The sequence below is a fragment of the Lichenostomus cassidix genome, unplaced genomic scaffold, assembly GCF_008360975.1.
Source record: "Lichenostomus cassidix isolate B80296 unplaced genomic scaffold, HeHo_3.0 HiC_scaffold_39, whole genome shotgun sequence".
NCBI lineage: Eukaryota > Metazoa > Chordata > Aves > Passeriformes > Meliphagidae > Lichenostomus > Lichenostomus cassidix.
This window is the reverse complement of record NW_028147446.1, coordinates 1,396,551-1,420,799: the sequence shown is the minus strand read 5'-3', so window position 1 is coordinate 1,420,799 and position 24,249 is coordinate 1,396,551. Positions and strand designations below refer to the sequence as shown.

General features: G+C 47.7%; 1 protein-coding gene across 1 annotated transcript in view; it reads right to left on the bottom strand.

The window, feature by feature from the left end:
* The window catches only part of LOC146422675 (protein Wiz-like), a 36,736-nt gene extending 14,865 nt beyond the window's left edge, over positions 1 to 21,871 (bottom strand). The window contains exons 1-4 of the mRNA XM_085045782.1: positions 21,444 to 21,871; positions 14,845 to 14,899; positions 11,698 to 13,817; positions 8,804 to 9,127 (exon numbers count right to left, since the gene is read on the bottom strand). Of these exons, the coding sequence (XP_084901908.1) occupies positions 8,804 to 9,127; positions 11,698 to 13,817; positions 14,845 to 14,899; positions 21,444 to 21,768 (2,824 nt within the window). The 5' untranslated portion in view covers positions 21,769 to 21,871. The remainder of the gene's footprint in view (positions 1 to 8,803; positions 9,128 to 11,697; positions 13,818 to 14,844; positions 14,900 to 21,443) is intronic.
* Between the last annotated feature and the right edge of the window lie 2,378 nt (positions 21,872 to 24,249).

Genomic DNA, 24,249 nt, shown 5'->3' with positions numbered 1-24,249 from the left:
AGGCGAAGCACACCTTGAATTTGGTCAGGCTGGAGGCTGGGGAAAGGAGGGAAAATGAGGAAAAAATGAGAAAAAACGGGAAAAAATTATCATCAGGAATGGTAGAGGTAAGAGAGATAAGGAGGTGAGAAGCAAAGTTGATCCCAAACTCAAAATTCCTGCAAAAAACCTGGAAAATCCTGCGAAAATCCCACAAAATCCCGAAAGATCCCCGCAATCCCACTTTTGGGCTTGTGGGGTTTGGCAAAAATCCCCCAAAAATCCCCAAAAAGTCATGAAAAAATCCTGTAAAATCCTCAAAAAAAATCCAGGGGAAAAAAAAATCCCAAAAAATCCAGGAAAATCCTGAAAAAATCCCAAAAAAAACCCCAAAAATCCCCACAAAATCCCCGAAAAATCCCCAAAAAATCCCCAAAAATCCCAAAAATCCCAAAAAAATCCCCAAAAAATCATGGAAAATCCTGCAAAAATCGCACAAAATCCCACAAAATCCCCAAAAAATCATAAAAAATCCCGCAAAATCCCCAAAAAATCCCCAAAAAATCCTCAAAAATCCCCAAAAATCCCACAAAATCCCCGAAAAATCCCAAAAAAATCCCAAAATATCCTGCAAAATCCCCAAAAAATCCCCAAAAATCCCCAAAAATCCCCCAAAAAACATGAAAAATCCTGCAAAAATCCCAGAAAATCCCGCAAAATCCCAAAAAAACCCCCAAAAATCCCAAAAAACCCCCAAAAATCCCAAAAAAATCCTGCAAAATCCAAAAAAAATCCCCAAAATCCCAAAAAATCCCCCAAAAAACATGAAAAATCCTGTAAAAATCCCAGAAAATCCCGCAAAATCAAAAAAAAATCCCCCAAAAAATCCCCAAAAATCCCCAAAAAATCTCAAAAAATCCTCAAAAATCCCCAAAAATCCCACAAAATCCCCGAAAAATCCCCAAAAAATCCCAAAATATCCTGCAAAATCCCCAAAAAATCCCCAAAAATCCCAAAAAATCCCCCAAAAAACATGAAAAATCCTGCAAAAATCCCAGAAAATCCCGCAAAATCCCAAAAAAATCCCACAAAATCCCAAAAAATCCCCCAAAAAACATGAAAAATCCTGTAAAAATCCTAGAAAATCCCGCAAAATCCCCAAAAAATCCCCAAAAAACCCCCAAAAATATCCCAAAATCCCCCAAAATTCCCAAAAAAATCCCCAAAAAATCCCAAAAAATCCCCCAAAAAACATGAAAAATCCTGTAAAAATCCCAGAAAATCCCGAAAAATCCAAAAAAAATCCCCCAAAAATCCCAAAAAAATCCCCGAAAATCCCAAAAAATCCCCCAAAAAACATGAAAAATCCTGTAAAAATCCCAGAAAATCCTGAAAAATCCCCGAAAAATCCCCCAAAATCCCACAAAAATCCCAAAAAAATCCCCCAAAAACCCCCAAAATCCCCAAATTTCGCACCTTTTTGCTCGTGGGGTTCAGCTTTGCGCTCCGGGGAGAGCTTTGCTCCGATCCTGGCTGCTGCCTGCTGCTGCTGCTGCTCCAGGGGGAGATTCCCCAGCGGGTTTTTGGGGATGGAGGGAGGAGATCCAACCTCCATGGCCAGCAGAGCCTCCTCCGGGGGAGCCACCACTGCGGGGAGAAATTGGGGTGATTTTGGGGGGTTTTGGGGTTTTTCGGGGGAATTTGGGGGATTTTTGGGATGTTCTGAGGGGAAAAAATGGGATTTTTCCACAGGGATTTGGGGTTTTCGGAATTTTGGGATTTTTGGGGTTTTGGGGAATTTTGGGGTTTTGGGGATTTTGGGGTTTCAGGGGAAATTTGGGGTTTTTGGGGGGATTTTGAGGGAATTCTGGGTTTTTTGGGGAATTTTGGGGATTTTTGGGGATGGCAGGAGGAGATCCAACCTCCATGGCCAGCAGAGCCTCCTCGGGGGGAGCCACCACTGCGGGGAGAAATTTGGGTGATTTTGGGGGTTTTTTGGGGAAAATTTGGGGTTTTTCAGGGGAATTTGGGGGATTTTTGGGGTTTTTCGGATGTTCTGAGGGGAAAAAAATGGGATTTTTCCAGGGGAATGTGGGATTTTCGGAGAGGAATTCGGGGTTTTCTGGGGTTTTTCGGAGAATTTTGGGGGAATTCTGGGTTTTTTCAGAGGGAATTTGGGGTTTTTGGGGTGAATTTTGGGGATTTTTGGGGATGGAGGGAGGAGATCCAACCTCCATGGCAACCAGAGCCTCCTCGGGGGGAGCCACCACTGTGGGGAGAAATTTGGGGTGATTTTGGGTTTTGTTGGGGGGAATTGGGTGGTTTTTGGGGTTTTTCAGAGAAAATTTGGGGTTTTTCGGGGGAATATTGCAGCTTTTTGGGAGAATTTTGGGGTTTTTCAGGTGAAATTTGGGGTTTTTTCAGGGAATTTTGGAGTTTTGGGGGAATTTTGGGGCTTTTTGGGGGGATTTTGGGATGTTCTGAGGGGAAAAAATGGGATTTTTCCAGAAGGATTGGGGATTTTCTGAGGGTATTTGGGATTTTTCAGGGAAAATTTGGGGTTTTTGGGGGATTTTTGGGGATGGAGGGAGGAGATCCAACCTCCATGGCAACCAGAGTGTCCTCAGGGGGAGCCACCACTGTGGGGAGAAATTTGGGGTGATCTGGGTTTTTTGGGGGGATTTTGGGGAAAATGTGGGGTTTTTGGGATGTTCTGAGGGGAAAAAATGGGATTTTCCAGAGGGATTTGGGGTTTTTTGGGGGAAATTTGGGGTTTTTGGGATGTTCTGAGGGGAAAAAATGGGATTTTTCCAGAGGGATTTGGGATTTTCCAAGGGAATTTGGGATTTTCCGAGGGAGCAAAGCTGCTCCAGGAGGACTTTGGGGACAAGGACAGGGACAGGTCCCTAAAGGGGAGGTGACAGGGACAGGGACAGGTCCCTAACAGCGAGGTGACATCCAGAGGTGACATCTGCCAGCAGGGGACAGGGACAGGTCCCTAACGGGGAGGTGACATCCAGAGGTGACATGGAGAGGTGACATCTGCCAGCAGGGGACAGGGCCAGGTCCCTAAAGGGAGGGGACAGAGGTGGTGACATCTCCTGGCAGGGAGGGGACAGGGACAGCTCCAGGTCCCTAAGGAGGAGGTGACAGGGGTGGTGACATCTGCCAGCAGGGGACAGAGGTGGTGGCAGGTCCCTAAAGGGGACAGGGACAGGGACAGGTCCCTAAAGAGGAGGTGACAGGGCCAGGTCCCTAACGGGGAGGTGACATCGAGAGGTGACATCTGCCAGCAGGGGACAGCTCCAGGTCCCTAAAGGGGAGGTGACATCCAGAGGTGACACCGAGAGGTGACATCTGCCAGCAGGGGACAGCGACAGGTCCCTAAAGGGGAGGTGACAGAGGTGGTGGCATCTCCTGGCAGGGAGGGGACAGGACAGGGACAGATCCCTAAAGGGGAGGTGACAAGGGTGGTGACATCTACCAGCAGGGGACAGAGGTGGTGGCAGGTCCCTAAAGGGGACAGGGACAGCACCAGGTCCCTAAAGGGGACAGGGCCAGGTCCCTAAAGGGAGGTGACAGGGGTGGTGGCACCTCCCTGCAGGGAGGTGACAAGGACAGATCCCTTAAGGGGACAGGGACAAGGGTGGTGGCATCTCCCTGCACAGAGGTGACAGATCCTGGGACAGGGACAGGTCCTGGCAGGGAGGGGACAGAGGTGGTGACAGGTCCCTAAAGGGGACAGGGACAGGTGGTGGCAGAGAGGGGACAGGGCTGGTGGCATCTCCCTGCAGGGAGGTGACAGGGACAGGACAAGGTGCTGGCAGGGAGGGGACAGGGCTGGTGGCATCTCCCTGTGAGGAGGGGACAGGGACAGGGACAGGGCTGGTGGCATCTCCTGGCACAGAGGGGACAGGGACAGGTCCCTAAAGGGGACAGGGACAGGTGGTGGCAGGGAGGTGACAGGGCTGGTGGCATCTCCCTGCAGGGAGGTGACAGGGACAGGCCAAGGTGCTGGCAGCAGGGACAGGCAGAGCCCTGCAGGGGAGGGGACAGGAGAAGGTGACAGGAGGGACAGGAGAAGGGACAGGAGAAGGTGACAGGGAAAGGGACAGAAGGTGACAGGAGAAGGGGACAGGAGAAGGGACAGGAGAAGGGGACAGGAGAAGGGACAGGAGGAGGTGACAGGAGAAGGTGACAGGAGAAGGGACAGGAGGAGGGACAGAAGGGACAGGGAAAGGGACAGAAGGGACAGGAGAAGGGACAGGAGAAGGGACAGGAGAAGGGACAGGAGAAGGGGACAAAAGGGACAGCGACAGGCTGGGGACATCCCGGGATGGAGAAACCAGGAGGGAAGAATTGGGATGGGAAGAACCGGGAGAGAGAAACCGGGAGGGAAACAACCGGGAGGGAGAAACCGGGATGGGAATAACCGGGATGGAGGAACTGGGATGGGAAGAACCGGGAGAGAGAAACCGGGAGCTCCTCGGGGAACCGAGCTGGGAAGAACCGGGCTGGGAAGAACCGGGCTGGGAAGAACCGGGCTGGGAAGAACCGGGCTGGCCAAAGCGGGAATCCCCCGGGGCACCGCGCTGGAGGCAAACGATCATTTCCCGGGCTGGAAGCACCGGGAGCCGCCCAGAGTCCCGGGAGAACGGGCTGGGAGCGCCGGGAACGGCCCGGTAAGAGGCCCCGAGCATCCCCGGTAAGCAGCCCCGAGCACTCCCGGTAAGCAGGAGCATCCCCGGTAAGAGGCACCGAGCACTCCCGGTAAGGGGCCCGGAGCAGCCCTGGTAAGGAGGAGCATCCCCGGTGAGCAGGCCCCGGTACATGCCCGGTAAGGAGCCCCGGTACATCCCCGGTAAGCAGGAGCACTCCCGGTACGGAGCCCCGAGCAGCCCCGGTACGAGGCCCGGAGCACCCCCGGTAAGGAGGAGCACTGCCGGTACGAGGCCCGGAGCACTGCCGGTCGCAGGCCCGGAGCATTGCCGGTCCGAGGCCCGGAGCACTGCCGGTCGCAGCCCCGCCGCCGCCGCTCGGGCCTCCCGCGGGGACAAAGCGGAGCGGCGCTCGGGACAAAGGAGGGCGGCGGCTCGGGGCTTTCCGCCTCCCCGCGGCGCCCGGCGCTGGCTCCCCGCCGCTCCCGGGGCTGGGCGGCGTTGCGGCCCGGTACCGGCAGGGCTCGGCGTGAGGGAACGGCAGGCCGGGAGGGGAGCGGCGGGCGCGGCGGGGAGGGCCGCGGGCTCGGCGGGGAGCGGCGGGCGGGCGGGGAGGAGCGCTCACCCGGCTCCGGGGCGGCGGGGGGCTCGGGCTCGCCGTCGGCGCCGCGGTCGCGGTCGCGGGGCCTCGGGGCGGCGGCGGCTTTGGTGAGTTTGGGCGGCGGCGGCGCGGCGGGGGAGGCCGCGGTGGAGGCCGCCATGTTGGAGCCGAGCACGCGGGGAGCCCGCCAGGGCGGCGCGGGGAGCGCCGAGACACCGAGCGGGCCAGGGGAGAGAGGGCGAGCGCCGAGTGGGGATGGGGGATTGGGAGGAGGAATTGGGAAATAAATGGGAAATAAATGGGAAATAAATGGGAAATAAATGGGAAATAAATGGGAAAAATGGGGAAAAATGGGGAAATGGAAATAAAGGGGGAAATGGAAACAAAGGGGGAAATGGGAAAATAATGGGAAAATAATGGGAAAATAATGGGGACATAATGGGGAAATAATGGGGAAATAATGGGGAAAATGGGGAAATAAATGGAAAAATGGGAGAAATGGGAAAAAATGGGGAAATGGGAAAAATGGGGGAAATGGGGGAATGAGAAAATAAAGGGGAAAATGGGAAAAAATGGGGAAAATGGGAAAAATGGGGAAAATGGAAAAAAAGGGAAATAAAGGGGAAAATGGGAAAAAAAGGGGAAAATGGGAAAAAGGGGGAAAATGGGAAAATGGAGAAATGGGGAAATAAAGGGGAAATAAAGGAGGAAATGTGAAAAATGGGAAAAAATTGGGAAAATGGGAAAAAGGGGGAAAATGGGGAAAAAGAAGGGAAAAAGGGGAAAAATGGGATAAAGAGTGGGAAGAGATGGGAGATGGAAATAGTGGGAGGAAAGGGAATAGGAATTGGGGAAAAATGAGGAAAAAAGGTGAAAAAAGGGGTGAAGAGTGGGAAGAGTGAGGAATTTGGGGATGGGAATTGGGGAATAGTGGGAATTGGGAATTCCCTGGATTTCTTTAAACCCCAAATCCCTAAAATCCCCTTAAAATTCCATTAAAATCCCCTTAAATTCCATTAAAATCCCCTTAAAATTCCCTAAAAATTCCATTAAAATTCCCTTAAAATCCCATTAAAATTCCCTTAGAATTCCATTAAAATTCCCTAAAAATCCCCTTAAAATTCCCTAAAAATTCCATAAAAACTCCCTAACAATTCCATTAAATCCCCTTAAATTCCCCCAAATCCCCTTTAATTCCGTTCCCTTAAAATCCCTAAAATTCCCCTAAATTCCCCTAAATTCCCTAAATTCCCTCAAATCCCCTTTTAACTCCATTCCCTAAAATCCCTGAAATTCCCCTCAATTCCCTCAAATCTCCCCAAAATTCCCCCAAATTCCCCTCAAATCCCCCAAATTTCCCAAATCCAGGGGGAATTTGAATCCCCAAAAAAGCTCCAGGAAAAAAGGAATAAATCCCAAAAATCCAATTCTGATCCCAGAGTTTGCACAGGGAGGGAAATTTGGGAAAAAATGGGATTTTCTGGGGAAAAAAATGGGATTTTTTGGGTGTTTTGGGATGAATTGGAGGAATTTGGGATTTCCTGGGTGGGAAAATGATGGAGTTGGGAGGAAATGTTCTCCCTGAGGTGGCAAAGATCCCAAATTTCTCCCAAAGTTCTCCCAAATTTGTCCCAAATCTCCAAAATCCAAAAGCCACCAAATCAACCCCAAACTCCACATTTCTCCCAAATTTCTTCCAAATTTTTCTCAATTTCTCCCAAATTTTTCTCAATTTCTCCCAAATTTCTCCTAATTTCTCCAAATTTCTCCAAATTTCTCCTAAATTTCTTCCACATTTCTCCCAAATTGCTCCCAATTTCTCACAAATTTCTCTCAATTTCCCCCAAATTTCTCCCAAATTTCTCAAATTTTCTTCCAAATTTCTCCCAAACTTCTCCCAATTTCTGCATACCAAATTCTCTCAATTTCTCCCAAATTCCTCCCAACTTCTCCCAAATTTCTCCCAAACTTCTCCCAATTTCCACATCCCAAATTTCTCTCAGTTTCTCTCAATTTCCCCCAAATTTCTCTCAAATTTCTCCCAATTTCCCCCAAATTCCTCCAAATTCCCCCAAATTCCTCCCAAATTTCTCCCAATTTCTCCTAAATTTCTCTCAAACTTCTCCCAATTTCCGCATCCCAAATTCTCTCAATTTCTCCCAATTCCTCTCAAATTTCTTCCAAATTTCTCTTCATTTCCCCTAAATTTCCCCAAATTTCTCTCAATTCCTCCCAAATTTCTCCTAATTTCCACATCCCAAATTCCTCCCAATTCCCCCAAATTTCTCTCAAATTTCCCCCAAATTTCTCCTAAATTTCCCCCAAATTTCTCCCACATTTCTCCCAATTTCTGCATCCCAAATTCTCTCAATTTCTCCCAAATTCCCCCAAATTTCCCTCGAATTCCTCTCAATTTCCCCCAAATTCCCCCAAATTTCTCCCAAATTTCCTCCAAATTTCTCTCCATTTCTTCCACATTTCTCCGAAATTTTCCCCAAATTCCTCCCAATTTCCCCCAAATTTCTCCAATTTCTTCCAAAATTTCCCCCAAATTTCTCCCAAAACCCCCAAATTCCCCCCAAATTTCCCCCAATCCCCCCCCAAAATCCCCACTCCCTCACTCACCATCCCCATAGCTCTGCAGCCCCTCCTCTCCCCAGGCCGCGGGGAACGCCGCCCCGGCCGCTCCTCCAGCCTTCCTCATCCCAAATTTCTCTCCATTTCCCCCAATTTTCTCTCCATTTCTCACAAACTTCTTCCAAATTTCCCCCAGATTTCTCCCAAATTTCTCCTAAATTTCCCCCAAATTTCTCCCAATTTCTGCATCCCAATTTCTCTCAATTTCTCCCAATTCCTCTCAAATTTCTCCCAAATTTCTCCCAATTTCCCCCAAACTTCTCCCAAATTTCTCCCAAATTTCCCCCAAACTTCTCTCAATTTCTCCCAAATTTCTTTCAATTTCTCCCACATTTCCCCCAATTCCACATCCCAAATTTCTCCAAATTTCTCCCAATTTCTCCTTAATTTCCCCCAAATTCCTCCTAAATCCCCCACAAATTCCCACAAATTCCCCAAACTCCCCAAATTTCTTCCAAATTTCTCCAAATCCTCCCAAACCCCCCAAACTCCCCACTCCCTCACTCACCATCCCCATAGCTCTGCAGCCCCTCCTCTCCCCACACCGCGGGGAACGCCGCCCCGGCCGATCCTCCAGCCTTCCTCAGCCCAAATTTCTCTTCATTTCCCCCAAATTTCTCTCCATTTCTCACAAACGTCTTCCAAATTTCCCCCAGATTTCTCCCAAATTTCTCCTAAATTTCTCCCACATTTCTCCCAATTTCTGCATCCCAATTTCTCTCAATTTCTCCCAATTCCTCTCAAATTTCTTCCAAATTTCTCTTAATTTCTCACAAATTTCTCCCAAATTCCCTCCAAATTTCCCCCAAATCCCCCCAAATTTCCTCCAAATTTTCCCCAAAACCTCCCAAACTCTTCCCCAACCCCCACCACACCTCCCCTCACCCAAACCCCCCAAATTTCCCCCAAAATCCACTCCCTCACTCACCATCCCCATAGCTCTGCAGCCCCTCCTCTCCCCATGCCGTGGGGAACGCCGCCCCGGCCGCTCCTCCAGCCTTCCTCATCCCCAACAGCCCCTGGCTCTCCCTGTCCTCGGCCAGCGCGGCGCGGAGCAGCTCGGGGTGCTGCGGGCAGTTGGCCAGCAGCTCCTTGAGGATGTGGATGGGGCTGATGGTCAGCTCCCAGTTGGTGATGCCGAAGTCGCGCAGGTGGGCGCGGGCGTGGCTGGAGAGACCGGCGCGGGTGTCGAAGCCGGCGCCGCAGAACTCGCAGCGCATCAGGCTGAACGTGCTGGGGTCGAAGTTGGCCACTGGGAGGGGAGAGAGTACAAAAATTCATTAAATTCCAGGGAAAAAATAACAAATTCCAGCAAAAACCCCATGAAAATCCATCAAAATCGACCAAAATCCCATCAAAATCTACCAAAATCCCAATAAAATCCATCAAAATCTACCAAAATCCCATCAAAATCTACCAAAATCCCATCCAAATCCAGCGCATCAGGCTGAACGTGCTGGGGTCGAAGTTGGCCACTGGGAAAGGAGAGGGTAGAAAAATTCATTAGAATCTAGGGAAAAAATAACAAATTTGAGCAAAAACCCCATCAAAATCCATGAAGAAACACCAAAAATCCATCAAAACCCATCAAAACCTCATCAAAACCTCATCAAAATCCATCAAAACCCATCAAAACCTCATCAAAACCCACCAAAACCTCATCAAAAACCATCAAAATCTACCAAAACCCCATCCAAATCCCATAAAAACCATCAAAACTCATCCCATCAGGCTGAACGTGCTGGGGTCAAAGTTGGCCACTGGGAGGGGAAAAGGGTACAAAAATTGATTAAAAAACAGGAAAAACCCCATCAAAATCCAGCAAAAAACACCAAAAATCCATCAAAACCCCATCAAAACCTCATCATACCCATCAAAATCCATCAAAACCTCATCAAAAACCATCAAAACCCCATCAAAACCATCCAAATTCATCCCATCAGGCTGAACGTGCTGGGGTCGAAGTTGGCCACTGGGAAAGGAGAGAGTACAAAAATTCATTAAATTCCAGGGAAAAAATAAGAAAATCCAGCAAAAACCCCATCAAAATCTACCAAAATTCCATCAAAAAACATCCAAATTCAGCCCATCAGGCTGAACGTGCTGGGGTCGAAGTTGGCCACTGCAGGGGGAGGGAGTACAAAAATTCATTAAATTCCAGGGAAAAAATAACAAATTCCAGCAAAAACCCCATCGAAATCTATCAAAACCCCATCAAAATCCATGAGAAAACACCAAAACTACATCCAAATCTAGCAAAATCCCATCAAAATCCATCCCATCAGGCTGAACATGCTGGGGTCAAAGTTGGCCACTGGGAGGGGAAAAGGGTGAGAGATGGAATCAGAATCCAGGAAAAAAATAACAAAATCCAGCAAAAACCCCATCTAAATCCATGAAAAAACACCAAAAACCTCATCAAAACTTCATCAAAACCCCATCAAAACCCATCAAAACCCATCAAAACCCATCAAAACCCCATCAAAAACCATCAAAACCCATCAAAACCCCATCAAAAACCATCAAAACCCATCAAAAATCATCAAAACCTCATAAAAAAACCATCAAAACCTCATCAAAACCCCATCAAAACCCCATCAAAAACCATCAAAACCCATCAAAACCTCATCAAAATCCATCAAAACCTCATCAAAAACCATCAAAACCCCATAAAAAACCATCAAAACTCATCCCATCAGGCTGAACATGCTGGGGTCGAAGTTGGCCACTGAGAGGGGGAAATAGTCAAGAATGGCATCAGAATCCAGGAAAATTCATCAAAATCCAGCAAAACCCCATCAAAATCCAGCAAAAACTTAACATAATCCACCAAAAACCCAATAAAATCCAGGAAAACCCCACAAAATCCACCAAAAACCTAATAAAATCCACCAAAAACCCAACTAAATCCACCAAAAACCCAACAAAATCTAGGAAAAATCCAATAAAATCCATCAAAACCCCATCAAAAACCCATGAAAATCCAACAAAAAACACTAAAAGCCATGAAAAAACACCAAAACCCACCCAAAACCATCCAAACCAAACAAAAGCCATCGAAACCCAACAAAATTAACCAAAAACCATCCGAAATCGGTCAAAATCTATCCTAAACCTCCAAAACCCACCAAAAACCCATCAAAACTCACCAAAAACTCAACAAAAACCACCAAAACCCAATAAAACCCAATAAAATCCAACAAAACTCCCCAAGATCCATGAAAAAACATCAAAAACCATCCCCAGACGTTCCTCAAAAACAACCAAGAACCAATCCCAGATGTTCCCCAAAAAACAATCCCAGAAGTTCCTCAGAAACCACCAAGAACCAATCCCAGATGTTCCTCAAGAACCAATCCCAGATGTTCTCCAAAAACTCAACAGCACCAGGAACCAATCCCAGATGTTCTTTAAAACCCACCTCCAGATGTTCCTCAGAAACCACCAGGAACCAATCCTAGATGTTCCTCAAAACCCAATCCCAGATGTTCCCCAAAATCTCAACATCACCAGGAACCAATCCCAGATGTTCCCCAAAACCACCACTAAGAACCAATCCCAGATGTTCCTCAAGAACCAATCCCAGATGTTCCCCAAAATCTCAACACCACCAGGAACCAATCCCAGATGTTCTCCAAAAACTCAACTGCACCAGGAACCAATCCCAGATGTTCCCCAAAACCCACCTCCAGACGTTTCTCAAAAATTCAACACCACCAGGAACCAATCCTAGATGTTCCTCAATAACCAATCCCAGAGATTCCCCAAAAACCACCTCCAGATGTTCCCCAAAACCCACCCAGACCCAACCCAACCCCTCACCTTTCTTCTTCTTCTTCTGGAAGGAGAACTTCTGCTCGATGGCCTTGACCTCCTCGGCGGAGATGAAGTGCCGCACGTTGTAGCTGACGCCGACGCGGTTGAGGTGACCTCGCACGTGATTGGCCAGCCCGATGCCGTTGTGGAAGCGGTCGGGGCAATAGGGACATTTGCGCTCCTCGTTCTTCAACATGGCCGACTCGGAGTCCAGGAGGTCATCGAGCTCCAGGGGATCTTCCAAAGGAGCGTCCAGCAGGAGGACATCCAATGGGAGAGGATCTTCCAGAAGGAACTCTCGGTGAGGTGGAGGTGGAGGAGGTGGAGGTTGGAGGAGTTTCTTCTTGTAGATCTTCCCTCGTGGTCTCTTGGTGGATTTGGTTGTCATCTCCTCCAGGAGCACCACGGGGACCATCATCCTCAGCTGGTGCTGCTGCTCCTCCGAGGTCACCTCGGTGGCCTTCAGGGTGCTCCTGAAGGTCCTCTTGAGGTCCAACGCGGCCTGAGGGACCACGACGGGCTTGGCGGCGCATTTGGTGGCCACCTGGGCGGTTCTGGTGGCCAAATCAACGTCCATCTCCTCCTCCTCGGCCACCCAGTGGTCACCGTCGCCTTCCAGATGTTGGGCGCTCGCTCTCCTCTTCAGCTGCTGCAACGCCAGCTGGGAATACGCTTTGGGCGAGGGAAATCCGGCAATTCCCAGATTTTTGGGATACGGCGCCGCTTTCCTGGCGTGGAACCCGCGGTGCTCCTTCTTGGCCGATCCATCGCTCTTCTCCAACCTGGCGTGATGAATTCCGAAACCGGAATCGAAACCGGAATCGAAACCGGAATCGAAACCGGCCGAACCTTCCCGCGACCCGGGCGGTAAGAACCGCTCGGGATTCTTCCCGAAGAATTCCATGTCGGAGAAGCGGCCGGGCCGGGTGGGGCTGTAGGAATCCCTGCTGGTTCCGGGCTGGTTGGGATCGTCGTCCAAGTTCTCGGGATGCTCCCAGGAGAAGCGGGAATGGGAATATCTCATGTGCTCCTTCAGGATGTGCTCCGTGGGCGCCGGGAAGCCGCAGAGGCCGCAGGAATTGTGGGATTTCCCCGGCGCGGCGGGAAGCTCGTCGGGTTGGAAGGATTTGTAGGGATTATCCCGGAATTCCCCGAAAAGGTTGGAATTCCTGGATCCCTGATCTTTCCTCTCCTTCACGTGCATCTTGGCGTGCTGGACGAAAATTTTGGAGGAGTTCGTGCCGAAAACGCATTTTGGGCACTGCAGCCTGGCTTCCCTCCCTTCGTCCGGGAACTCGTTCAGCTTCTGGATCTCCTCCAGGATTTTCTCCCGGGATTCCTGGTGGAGCCGCCGGTGCTGCTCCAGCGCGTCGGGGTCGCCGAAATTCCAGCCGCACTCGCCGCAGGAGAAGCGGGACTGCATTCCGGAGGAGGAGGAGGAATCTCCGTCGCGGTTGTGCTGCACCATGTGGTCCATCAGGTGCTGCTTCTTGCGGAAGTAGATGCTGCACTCGATGCAGGTGAAAACATCCGGATTGTCCTCCTGGATGAGCTCCGCGCTCTCCTCCTTCTCCGGCTCCTCCAGGAGGATGAACGGGCGGAGCTCCACCTCGAAGGAGCTGCACGGAGTCGGCTCCAGGGAGAGCTCCGCGGAATCCTCGGCCACGTTCACCGTCCAGGATCTCTTCCCGATTTTCGGGACGACCCAGTCAGGTTTGGGGAATTCCAGCCGGGAAATCTCGGCGGGTTTCCCTTTGGATTTGCGGGGCTGGCCTCGGAATTCCGAGCCCTCCGGGGTTTTTTTGGGATCGCCGGGAGTTCTCCAATCCAACCGCTGGGCGTTTTTCCCGGAGTTTTCCGGTCGCTTTGGTTCGTTTTGGGGATATTTTTCCGGCGGGATTTCCGGCCGAGGAGAGTCCAGCGGGGAGTTCCCGCCGTCCGGAGTGTCCGGGTCCAGGCGGACGGTGGTGACCGCCTGGGATTCCAGGGAAAAAGGGGATTCCGGGGATTCCTTCAGTCCGGGAATTCCCTCTAAAGTGCTTTCCTCGGCGGGTTTTCCGGAGCCGCGGGAATCCCAGGGAACGGCGCCGGGAACGTTCCGGAAAAGGGACGGCGGGAACAGGCATCCGACGGCTGGGCGAATTGTGGAGTGAGAAATTGGATTTTGGGGTTGAAAATGGGAATTTTGGGGGTTAAAATCGGGTTAAAAATGGAATTTTTGGGGGTTAGAAATGGAATTTTGGGGGTTAAAAATGGGAATTTTGGGGGTTTAAAAAGGACTTGGGAGTTAAAATAAGCTAAAAATGAAATTTTAGGGGTTAAAATTGGGGGTTAAAATGATTTTGGGAGTTAAAATAGGGATTTTGGGGGTTTAAAAAGGGGATTTTGGGAGTTAAAATTGGGATTTTTCATCATTAAAAATGGGAATTTTGGGGGTTAGAAAAGGAGATTTTGGGAGTTGAAAATGGGATTTTAGGGGTTAGAAATGGGAATCTTTGGGGGTTAAGAATGGGAATTTTTGACAGTTGAAAATGGGATTTATGTGGGTTAAAAAGGGAGTTTTGGGGGTTAAAAATGGGATTTTGGGAGATCAAAAGGGAATTTTTTGGGAGATAAAAAGGGAATTTTCGGGAGATGAAAATGGGATTTCTGGGATAACAATACTGGGATGATTCCAGGGAAAAACCAGGAAAATTCCAGGAAAACCAGGAAATCCAAGAAAACCTGAAAATTCCAGGAAAAACCTGGAAAATTCCAGGAAGATCAGGCTAATTCCAGTGAAAACCAGGAAAATTCCAGGAAAAACCAGGAAAATTCCATGAAAACCAGGAAAATTCCAGGGGAAAAACTGGAAAATTCCAGGAAAAGCAGGAAAATTCCAGGAAAAAACTGGAAAATTCCAGGAAAAACCTGGAAAATTCCAGGAAGATCAGGATAATTCCAGGAAAAACCAGGGAAATTCCAGGAAAAACCAGGAAAATTCCAGGAAAAACCAGGACAATTCCAGAAAAAAAACTGGAAAATTCCAGGAAAAAAGGGGAAATTCCAGGAAAAACCAGGAAAATTCCAGGAAAAAACAGGGAAATTCCAGGGAAAACCAGGAAAATTCCAGGAAAAAACAGGAAAATTCCAGGGAAAAGCAGGCAAACTCACCCCAGCTGACTGCGGAGATCCTGGACAGCTCCGGACAGAGCAGCGTCAGGCTCATCTGGAAAACATGGAAAAAAACATGGAAAAGGAGGTTTTTCTGAGGAAAAGGGAAATTCCGGGATGGTCGTGGGAATTCCGGAGGTTTTGGGGTTGGGTTGGTGAGTTGGGATTGAGAGGATTGATTTCTGGGGAAATCCGATGGAAAATTGGGATTGATGGGAGGAGGAGGAGGAGGAGATCCCGGAATTCCTGCTGGGGGGATGGAGGTGAATTCCCAAAATTCCCAAATTTCCCAAAATTCCCAAAATCCCTGCATTGCCAAAATTCCCAAAATTCCCTAATTTCCCAAAATTCTCAAAATTCCTGCTCCAGGGAGAGATGGCCTGGATGGAGCCGCATTCCCAAAATTCCCAAAATCCCTGCATGGCCAAAATTCCCAAAATTCCCAAATTTCCCAAAATTCCCAAAATCCCTGCATGGCCAAAATTCCCAAAAATTCCCAAAATTTCCAAAAATTCCCAAAATCCCTGCATTGCCAAAATCCCGAAAATTCCAAAAATTCCCAAATTTCCCACTCCAAGGAGAGGTGGCTGGGATGGAGCCACATTCCCAAAATTCCCAAATTTCCCAAAATTCCCAAATTTCCCAAAATTCCTGCTCCTGGATGGAGCCGCATTCCCAAAATTCCCAAAATCCCTGCATGGCCAAAATCCCTAAAATTCCAAAAATTTCCAAAAATTCCTGCTCCGAGGAGAGGTGGCTGGGATGGAGCCATATTCCCAAAATTCCCAGAATTCCCAAATTTCCCAAAATTCCCTAAATTCCTGCTCCAAAGAGGGGGTGGGTGGGGTGGAGCTACATTCCCAAAATTCCCAAATTTCCCAAAATTCTCTCCAGGAATTCCCATCTTCCTCAAGCACCACAAACTCCCCCAAAAGGACCCAAAATTCCGTTATTTGTCTTTCCCGAACTTTGCTCTTTCCCGGGAAAAGCTGCCGAGTGGTTTTTCCAAGAAAAGAGGCCCAAGTTGGGATTTGGGATTGGATCCAGGAGGAACAGCCCAGCCTTGCCGGGAGCCACGGAGCTGGGAGCGATTCCCAGAAATATTTGGGAATTTGGGAGTTGGTTGGAGGAAACTCGGGGAGGATTTGATCCAGAAAAATCCAAGGAAAATAAAATCTTCCTGAGGATTTTTGGGAATGTTGGGAGGAAAAACATCTCAGGAAAATCAGATCTTTCCCAGGATTTTTGGGAATGTTGGGAAGAAGAGAAACATCTCAGGGCAATTAAAGCTTCCCAGGAATTTTTGGGAATTTGGGAGGAGGAGAAACATCTCAGGAAAATCAAATATTCCCAGAAATATTTGGAAATTTGGGAGTTGGTTGGAGAAAACTCTGGAATTATTTGATCCAGAAAAATCTCAGGGAAATCAAAGCTTCCCGAGGATTTTTGGGAATGGTGGGAGGAGAGGAATCTCAGGGAAATTAAAGCTTCCCAGAAATTTTTGGGAATTTGGGAGGAGGAGAAACATCCCAGGGAAATTAAAGCTTCTCAGAAATTTTTGGGAATGTTGGGAAAAAGAGAAACATCTCAGGAGCAAATCCAGAAGGAAGAGAATCCATGGGAAAACAAATCCAGGGATTTTTGGGAATGTTGGGAGGAGGAGAAACAAACAGGGAAAGGACAAAAAAATCCCCCAAAAAATCCCTGGAAAGATCAAAAATCAAAGGGAAAAAAATAAAATCTGAGAAGGGAGGAGATCCTGGAAAAGCTCCTGGAAAAACTCCTGGAAAAACTCCAGGAAAAGCTCCAGCTGTGCTAACGAGGTGGAAAATCCCCAAAAGTGAGGTTTTCTCCCAATAAAATGGTATTTTCTCCCCCAAAATTATGTTTTCTCCAAAAAAAACATGTTTTCTCCTAAAAAAATTACATTTTCTCCCAGGAAAAATGGGACAAAAACGGGAAAAGTGTCACCAATTCTCCTAAAAAAGGGAAAAAAATGGGAAAAATTCCAGAGAATGGAATAAAATTCCTTGGATTTTTCCTCATTCCCATTCCAGATCGAGAACAGCGTTTTCTTTACTCCCAAAATTGCTGTAAATCCACTTGAAATTCCCAAATTTTTGGGGGGAATTCAGTTTTTCCCACAGGAAATTTCGGCTTTTCCACAAATCCCAAAAAACACACAGCAGGGGAAAAGAGCAGAGCAAGAAAAATCCCCGAAAAACCCAAAATCACCCCAAAAATTGGGATTTTCCATCCCAAAAACCAAATCCCAGTTTGAAGTTTGTAAGATTCCCAGAGGGCTGAAGGATCAGGTTGTGTCCTAGTTTGGAAAATCCCAATTTTGTCACCTCAGGATTATTTTTAACTCTCAGCCGTTGGGGGATTTGGGGATCCAGTTTGGGGTTTATTTATAGCCACGGGGAGATGGGCAGGGCAGGTGGGGGAAAATCCCAAAAGGGTCTTTAAAGGGTGGGATTTGGGGATGAAAACCCCAAAAATCCCAAAAGGGTCTTTAAAGGGTGGGATTTTGGGATGAGGACCCCAAAATATCCCAAAAGGATCTTCTCCAGGATGGAATTTGGGGATGAAAACCCCAAAAATCCCAAATGGATCTTAGCCAGGATGGAATTTTGGGATGAAAACCCCAAAAATCCCAAATGGATCTTAGCCAGGATGGAATTTTGGGATGAAAACCCCAAAAATGAAAACCCCAAAAATCCCAAACGGATCTTGGCCAGGATGGAATTTGGGGATGAAAAACCCCCAAAATCCCAAATGGATCTTTGCCAGGATGGAATTTGGGGATTAAAAACCCCAAAAAAATCCCACAGGGACCTTTTCTGGATGGAATTTTAGGATGAAAACCCCAAAAATCCCACTCAGGACAGATCTTTCCTGGGTGGAATTTTGGGATGAAAAATGGATCTTCTCCAGGGTGGAATTTGGGGATGAAAACCCCAAAAATCCCACTCAGGACAGCACTGAAAATCCCAAATGGATCTTTCTAGGATGGAATTTTGGGATTAAAAACCCCCAAAAAAATCCCACAGGGATCTTTTCTGGATGAAATTTTGGGATGAAAAGAGATAAAAACCCCAAAAGTCTTTGGGAAGAGCTGCAGATCCCAGAAATCTTTGGGAAGATCTCCTCAACCCCAAAAGTCTTTGGGAAGAGGTAAGGACCCCAAAATTCTTTAGGAAGAACTACAAACCCCAAAAAACTTCGGGGAAGAGCTAAAAACCCCAAAAAACCTTCAGGAAGAACTACAAACCCCAAAAAACTTGGGGAAGAACTACAAACCCCAAAAACCTTTAGGAAGAACTACAAACCCCAAAAGCCTTTGGGAAGAACTACAAACCCCAAAACACTTTGGGGAAGAACTACAAACCCCAAAAACTTTGGGGAAGAGCTAAAAGCTCCACAAACCTTCAGGAAGAACTACAAACCCCAAAACACTTTGGGGAAGAACTACAAACCCCAAAACCTCCAGGAAGAGCTGCAGCAGCTCCACCCAGCCCTAACCACAACCCCAAACCACAGGCTGACCCCAAAATTGGCCCCAACCGTCGCTGACCCCAAAGGAAGCTCAGCCCAACGGCGCCGGGAGGAGAATCCGGAGATAAGGGACAGAGGGACCTCGGGGAGAAACGATCCTAAAAGGGGGACAGCCAGGGGTGGAGGAGATTGTCCCCAAAGAGATCCCTTAGGGAGGGGAAAATCCCAAAGGGAAATACCAAAGGGAAATCCCAAAGGAAAATCCCAAAGGAAAATCCCAAAGGGAAATCCCAAAGGGAAATCCTGGAAAAGACGGGAGGTCCTTTAGGAGGGGAAAATCCCAAAGGAAAATCCCAAAGGAAAATCCCAAAGGGGACATGAAGCTTTTTAAGAGGGAAAAATCCCAAAGGGAAATCCCAAAGGGAAATCCTGGAAAGGATGGGAGGTCCTTTAGGAGGGAAAAAATCCCAAAGGGGATTTGAGGAGCTTTAAGAGGGAAAAATCCCAAAGGAAAATCCCAAAGGGGATTTGAGGAGCTTTAAGAGGGAAAAATCCCAAAGGGAAATCCCAAAGGGAAATCCCAAAGGAAAATGCTGGAAAAGGCAGGAGGTCCTTTAGAAGGGAAAAAATCCCAAAGGGGACTTGAGGAGCTTTAAGAGGGAAAAATCCCAAAGGAAAATCCCAAAGGAAAAAGAACCAATGATGTCACTGACAGAACCAATGACGTCACTGAGAGAACCAATGATATCACTGAGAGAACCAATGATGTCACCGAGAGAACCAATGACGTCACCGAGAGAACCAATGACGTCACCAAGAAAACCAATGATGTCACTGACAGAACCAATGATGCCACTGACAGAACCAATGATGTCACCAAGAGAACCAACGATGTCACCAAGAGAACCAATGATGTCACCAAGAAAATCAATGACGTCACTGAGAGAACTGATGGTGTCACTGAGAGAACCAATGACGTCACTGAGAGAACCAATGATGTCACCGAGAAAACCAATGATGTCACAGAGAGAACCAGCAATGTCACCGAGAGAACCAATGATGTCACCGAGAGAACCAATGATGTCACCGAGAGAACCAATGATGTCACTGACAGAACCAATGATGTCACTGACAGAACCAATGATGTCACCGATAGAACCAATGATGTCACCGATAGAACCAATGACGTCACTGACAGAACCAATGATGTCACTGACAGAACCAATGACGTCACTGAGAGAACCAATGATGTCACTGAGAGAACCAATGATGTCACTGACAGAACCAATGACGTCACTGACAGAACCAATGACGTCACTGAGAGAACCAATGATGTCACCGATAGAACCAATGATGTCACCGATTGAACAAATGACGTCACTGACAGAACCAATGATGTCACTGACAGAACCAATGACGTCACTGACAGAACCAATGATGTCACTGACAGAACCAATGACGTCACTGACAGAACCAATGATGTCACCAAGAGAACCAATGATGTCACCAAGAGAACCAATGATGTCACCAAGAGAACCAGCAATGTCACCAAGAAAACCAATGATGTCACCAAGAGAGTCAACACCAACACCAGGAGGTTCAGCATCATCCATGGGAGAACCAACGATAGGAGAACCAACAATGTCACCAGGGGAACCAACATCAGGAGAAACCAACAACGTCACCAAGAGAACCAACATCAGGAGAAACCAACAACGTCACCAAGAGAACCAACTCCAGGAGAACCAACTGCATCACCAGGGGAACCAACAATGTCACCATGAAAACCAACTCCAGGAGAAACCAACTGCAGGAGAACCAACTCCAGGAGAAACCAACTCCAGGAGAAACCAACTCCAGGAGAACCAACAGCATCACCAGAGGAACAAACAATGTCACCAAGAGAACCAACTCCAGGAGAAACCAACATCATCACCAGGGGAACCAACAATGTCACCAAGAGCCAACATCATCACCAAGAGAACCAACTCCAGGAGAAACCAACATCAGGAGAAACCAACTCCAGGAGAACCAACAATGTCACCAAGAGCCAACATCATCACCAAGAGGCTCAACATCAATGCAGGAGAACCAACACAACACTAAGAGAACCAACGGGACCAAGAGAGCCAACGTCAGAAGAACCAACAGCAAGAGGAACCAACGTCAGGAGAACCAACAGCCTCACCAGGGGAACCAACAGCATCACCAGGAAAAACCAACTGCAGGAGAAATCAACTCCAGGAGAATCGACCCCAGGAGAAACCAACCCCAGGAGAACTAACAGCATCATAATGAGAGACCCAACACCATCTCCAGGAGGTCCAAAACCATCTCCAGGAGATCCAAAACCATCTCCAATAGATCCAAAACCATCTCCAGGAGACCCCAAACCATCCCTAGGAGATCCAAAACCATCCCCAGGAGATCAAACATCAAGAGAACCAACATCAAGAGACCCAAAACCATCTCCAGGAGATCCAAAACCATTTCCAGGAGATCCAAAACCATTTCCAGGAGATCCAAAACCATTTCCAGGAGATCCAAAACCATTTCCAGGAAATCCAAAAACCATCCCCAGGAGATCCAAAACCATCTCCAAGACAGCCAACATCAAGAAAACCAACATCAAGAGACCCAAAACCATCTCCAAGAGATCCAAAACCATCTCCAGGAGACCAAAAACCATCCCCAGGAGACCCAAAACCATCCCTAGGAGATCCAAAACCATCTCCAGGAGGTCCAAAATCATCTCCAGGAGACCCAAAACCATCTCCAAGACTACCAGCATCAAGAGAACCAACATCAAGAGCATCAACACCATGACCAAGAGAACCAACGACCACCACAGACCATGCTGGTGCCACCACTGGGAAGATCAACCAACCCAACTCAACCCAATCAAACCAACCCAACCCAACCAACCAAACCAACCAACCAAACCAACTCAACCAATCCAACTCATCCATTCCAACCCAACTCAACCAACCCAACCCAATCAACCAACCCAACCCAACTCAACCCAACCCAACCCAACTCAAACTCAACTCAAGCCAACCCAACCCAACCCAACCCACCCAACCCAACCATTGGTCACTCACCGGCCTCATCGTGAGCTTCCAGGGCCACGTCAGGCTCCTGCCTGGCCAGCGAGGAGAAGAAATCAGGTTCCTCCCTGAGCTCAGGACCTTTCCCCTCGTTCCTCATGGCCGCCAGCTCCTCCACGCCGTAAAACGCGTCCTCCTCCAGCTCCGTCTCGGACAGCGCCGGGTTTTCCGCGGATTTTTTGGCGTCCTGGAGGAAGGCGGCGCGAAGCTCTTCGCCCTGGGGGTGATCCAGGGCGGGGAAAGTCTCTGGGGTTGGTTCTGGGGGCATCAGGAGGGCTCTGCCTCCTTCTCCGAGGAAATCCGGGATGGATTTCTCCATCCCTCGGCGGTGCTGAGGGGTCGAGCGGAACGGAGCGCGGCGTCGGCAAGCCGGGGGGAGGGATTGGCGGGAAAATCTGTGGGAAAAATCAGGAAAAATCAGGAAAAATTAGGTTAAAAAATGAGTGAAAATGAGGTAAAAAAAAAGAGTAAAAATGAGTAAAAATGAGTAAAAATGAGGGCTTGGGTGAGGCGGAATTCGGAATGGTTTTGGTGTCATTCTGGTTCCACCAGAAGGACCAAAAGAGGTCATTTGTCGCCAAATCTGAGATTTTTCCACCCCAAAATTCATTGAGGGAACAACATCACCTCCATCCCCAGCAATTCCCAAAAATCCACCCCAAGCAGCTCCCGAAAATTCACGCAAATTTAGTGTTTATCCCAAAATTTCAATCCTGCAATTTTGAGTTTATCCCAAAAATTTCAATCCCACAACTTCAATTTCCCAAAAAAACAAAACCCAACAAAAATTCCCCCCAAAATGAGGATTTTGGGATGTGATGGAGAGGATCAGATTTTCCTTCCTGGAGAAACCTGGGAGGAGCAACAAAACCCAAAAATAAATCATCCCAAAATCACCTTTTCCTGCCCTAAAAAGTGGGAATTCAAACAAAATAAAGGATCCCAAAATCCCCCTAAAAAGTGGGAATTCAAACAATCCTGGAGAAATAAAGGAGAATCCCAAAACCACCTAAAAAGCAGAAATTAAAATGAGGGAGGATCCCAAAATCACCTTTTTTCTGCCTGAAATGTGAGAATTAAAACAACCTGGAGAAATAAAGGAAAATCCCAAAATCACCTTTTCTCTGCCCTAAAAAGTGGGAATTAAAACAAAACAAAGGCAAATCCCAAAATCACCTTTCCTTGCCTTAAAAAGCAGGAAATAAAATAAAGGAGGATCACAAAATCACCTTTTTTCTGCCCTAAAAAGAGGGAGTTAAAACAAATGAAAAGAGGACCTAAAAATCACCTTTCCCTGCCCTAAAAAGCAGGAATTAAAATAAATGTAATTCCCAAAATCACCTCTTTTCTGCCCTAAAAAGTGATTTTCCCGCCCTAAAAAGCAGGAATTAAAAGAAAGGAAAACCCCAAAATCACCTTTCCCTGCCTGAAACGTGGGAATTAAAATAAAGGAGGATCCCAAAATCACCTTTTTTCTGCCCTAAAAAGTGATTTTCCTGCCCTAAAAAGCAGGAATTAAAATAAAGGAAAACCCCAAAATCACCTTTCCCTGCCCTACAAAGTGACGCCCTAAAAACCAGGAATTAAAATAAAGGAAAACCCCAAAATCACCTTTCCCTGCCCTACAAAGTGATTTTCCTGCCCTAAAAAGGTGGGAATTCAATCCCAAAATCAATCAATCCTGGAGCAGGGCGGGTCAGATTTGACCCGGGGGAGGAGGAGGAGGGAAAAATAGGGAAAAATAGGGAAAACTGGGAGGGAAGAGGTGTTAAAAAGCTGGGATTTCTCCGGATTTCTCAGGATAAAGGCACAGGAGGGAGCGAAGAAAGAGCTAAATTTACCCTGGTGAGGAAGGAGAAGGCAGGCAAGAAACTAAAAATACCTTCAAGGTAAGGGATGCAAATGAAGTGGGAATTATTCCGAGGTTTTTGCTCCACCCTGAGGGGAATTGGGAGCGAATCCCAAAAATCTGGAGCGAAGCCCAAACCCCAAATGCTGAAATTCTCCCACCCCGAGGTGAAAACTCACCCCAGGGGGATAAAAAATTAATCCAAAATTGAGATTAAAGCAAATAAAAGCATCCCGGAGTGGGTTTTTGTATTCCAGGTGTTCAGAGTGGTTTTGGTTTTTGTGGATATTTTGTAGGCAGCGAACCAAAAATCCGATTTTTTTGGATTTTCTCATCCCAAAAAACAACGTCACATCGGTGATTCCTCAAACCTTCTGAAAACCGAGGGGTTTTTAGGGAGAAAATCCCGAATTTTGGGGTGTTTAGGGCTTTTTATGGGATGAGGGATGATCCAGATGGATGGAGCCACCTGTTCCTCCCAGGAATTGTGGATTAAATTCGCTCAAAATGCCCAAAATTCCCTTTTTTCCCCACATTTTCCATCTTGTCGAACGAAAAGGGAACAGGCAGGGAAATCCAGGATTCATCCCGAGGGAAAAACGGGTGGGAAAAGATCCAAAATTGGGTTTTATCCTTAAAATCTGGGGAATTTTGGGGTGGAAATCCCAGAAATTGTGGCTTAAATTTGCTCAGAATGTCCAAAATTCCCTTTTTTCCCACATTTCCCGAGGGAAAAACAAGTGGGAAAAGACCCCAAATTTGGGATTATCCTTAAAATTCAGGGAATTTTGGGGTGGAAATCCCAGGCAGTGACAAAATCCCAGATTGGATTCCAAAGGTTTCGCTCATCCCAGAGAACGATCCCAAATTTTCCAGGGAATTTCGGGATCACCATCACCCCCCAAACCTCATCCAGAGCTCCCAAAAAATCGGGATTTTCCGAAGTTTTCC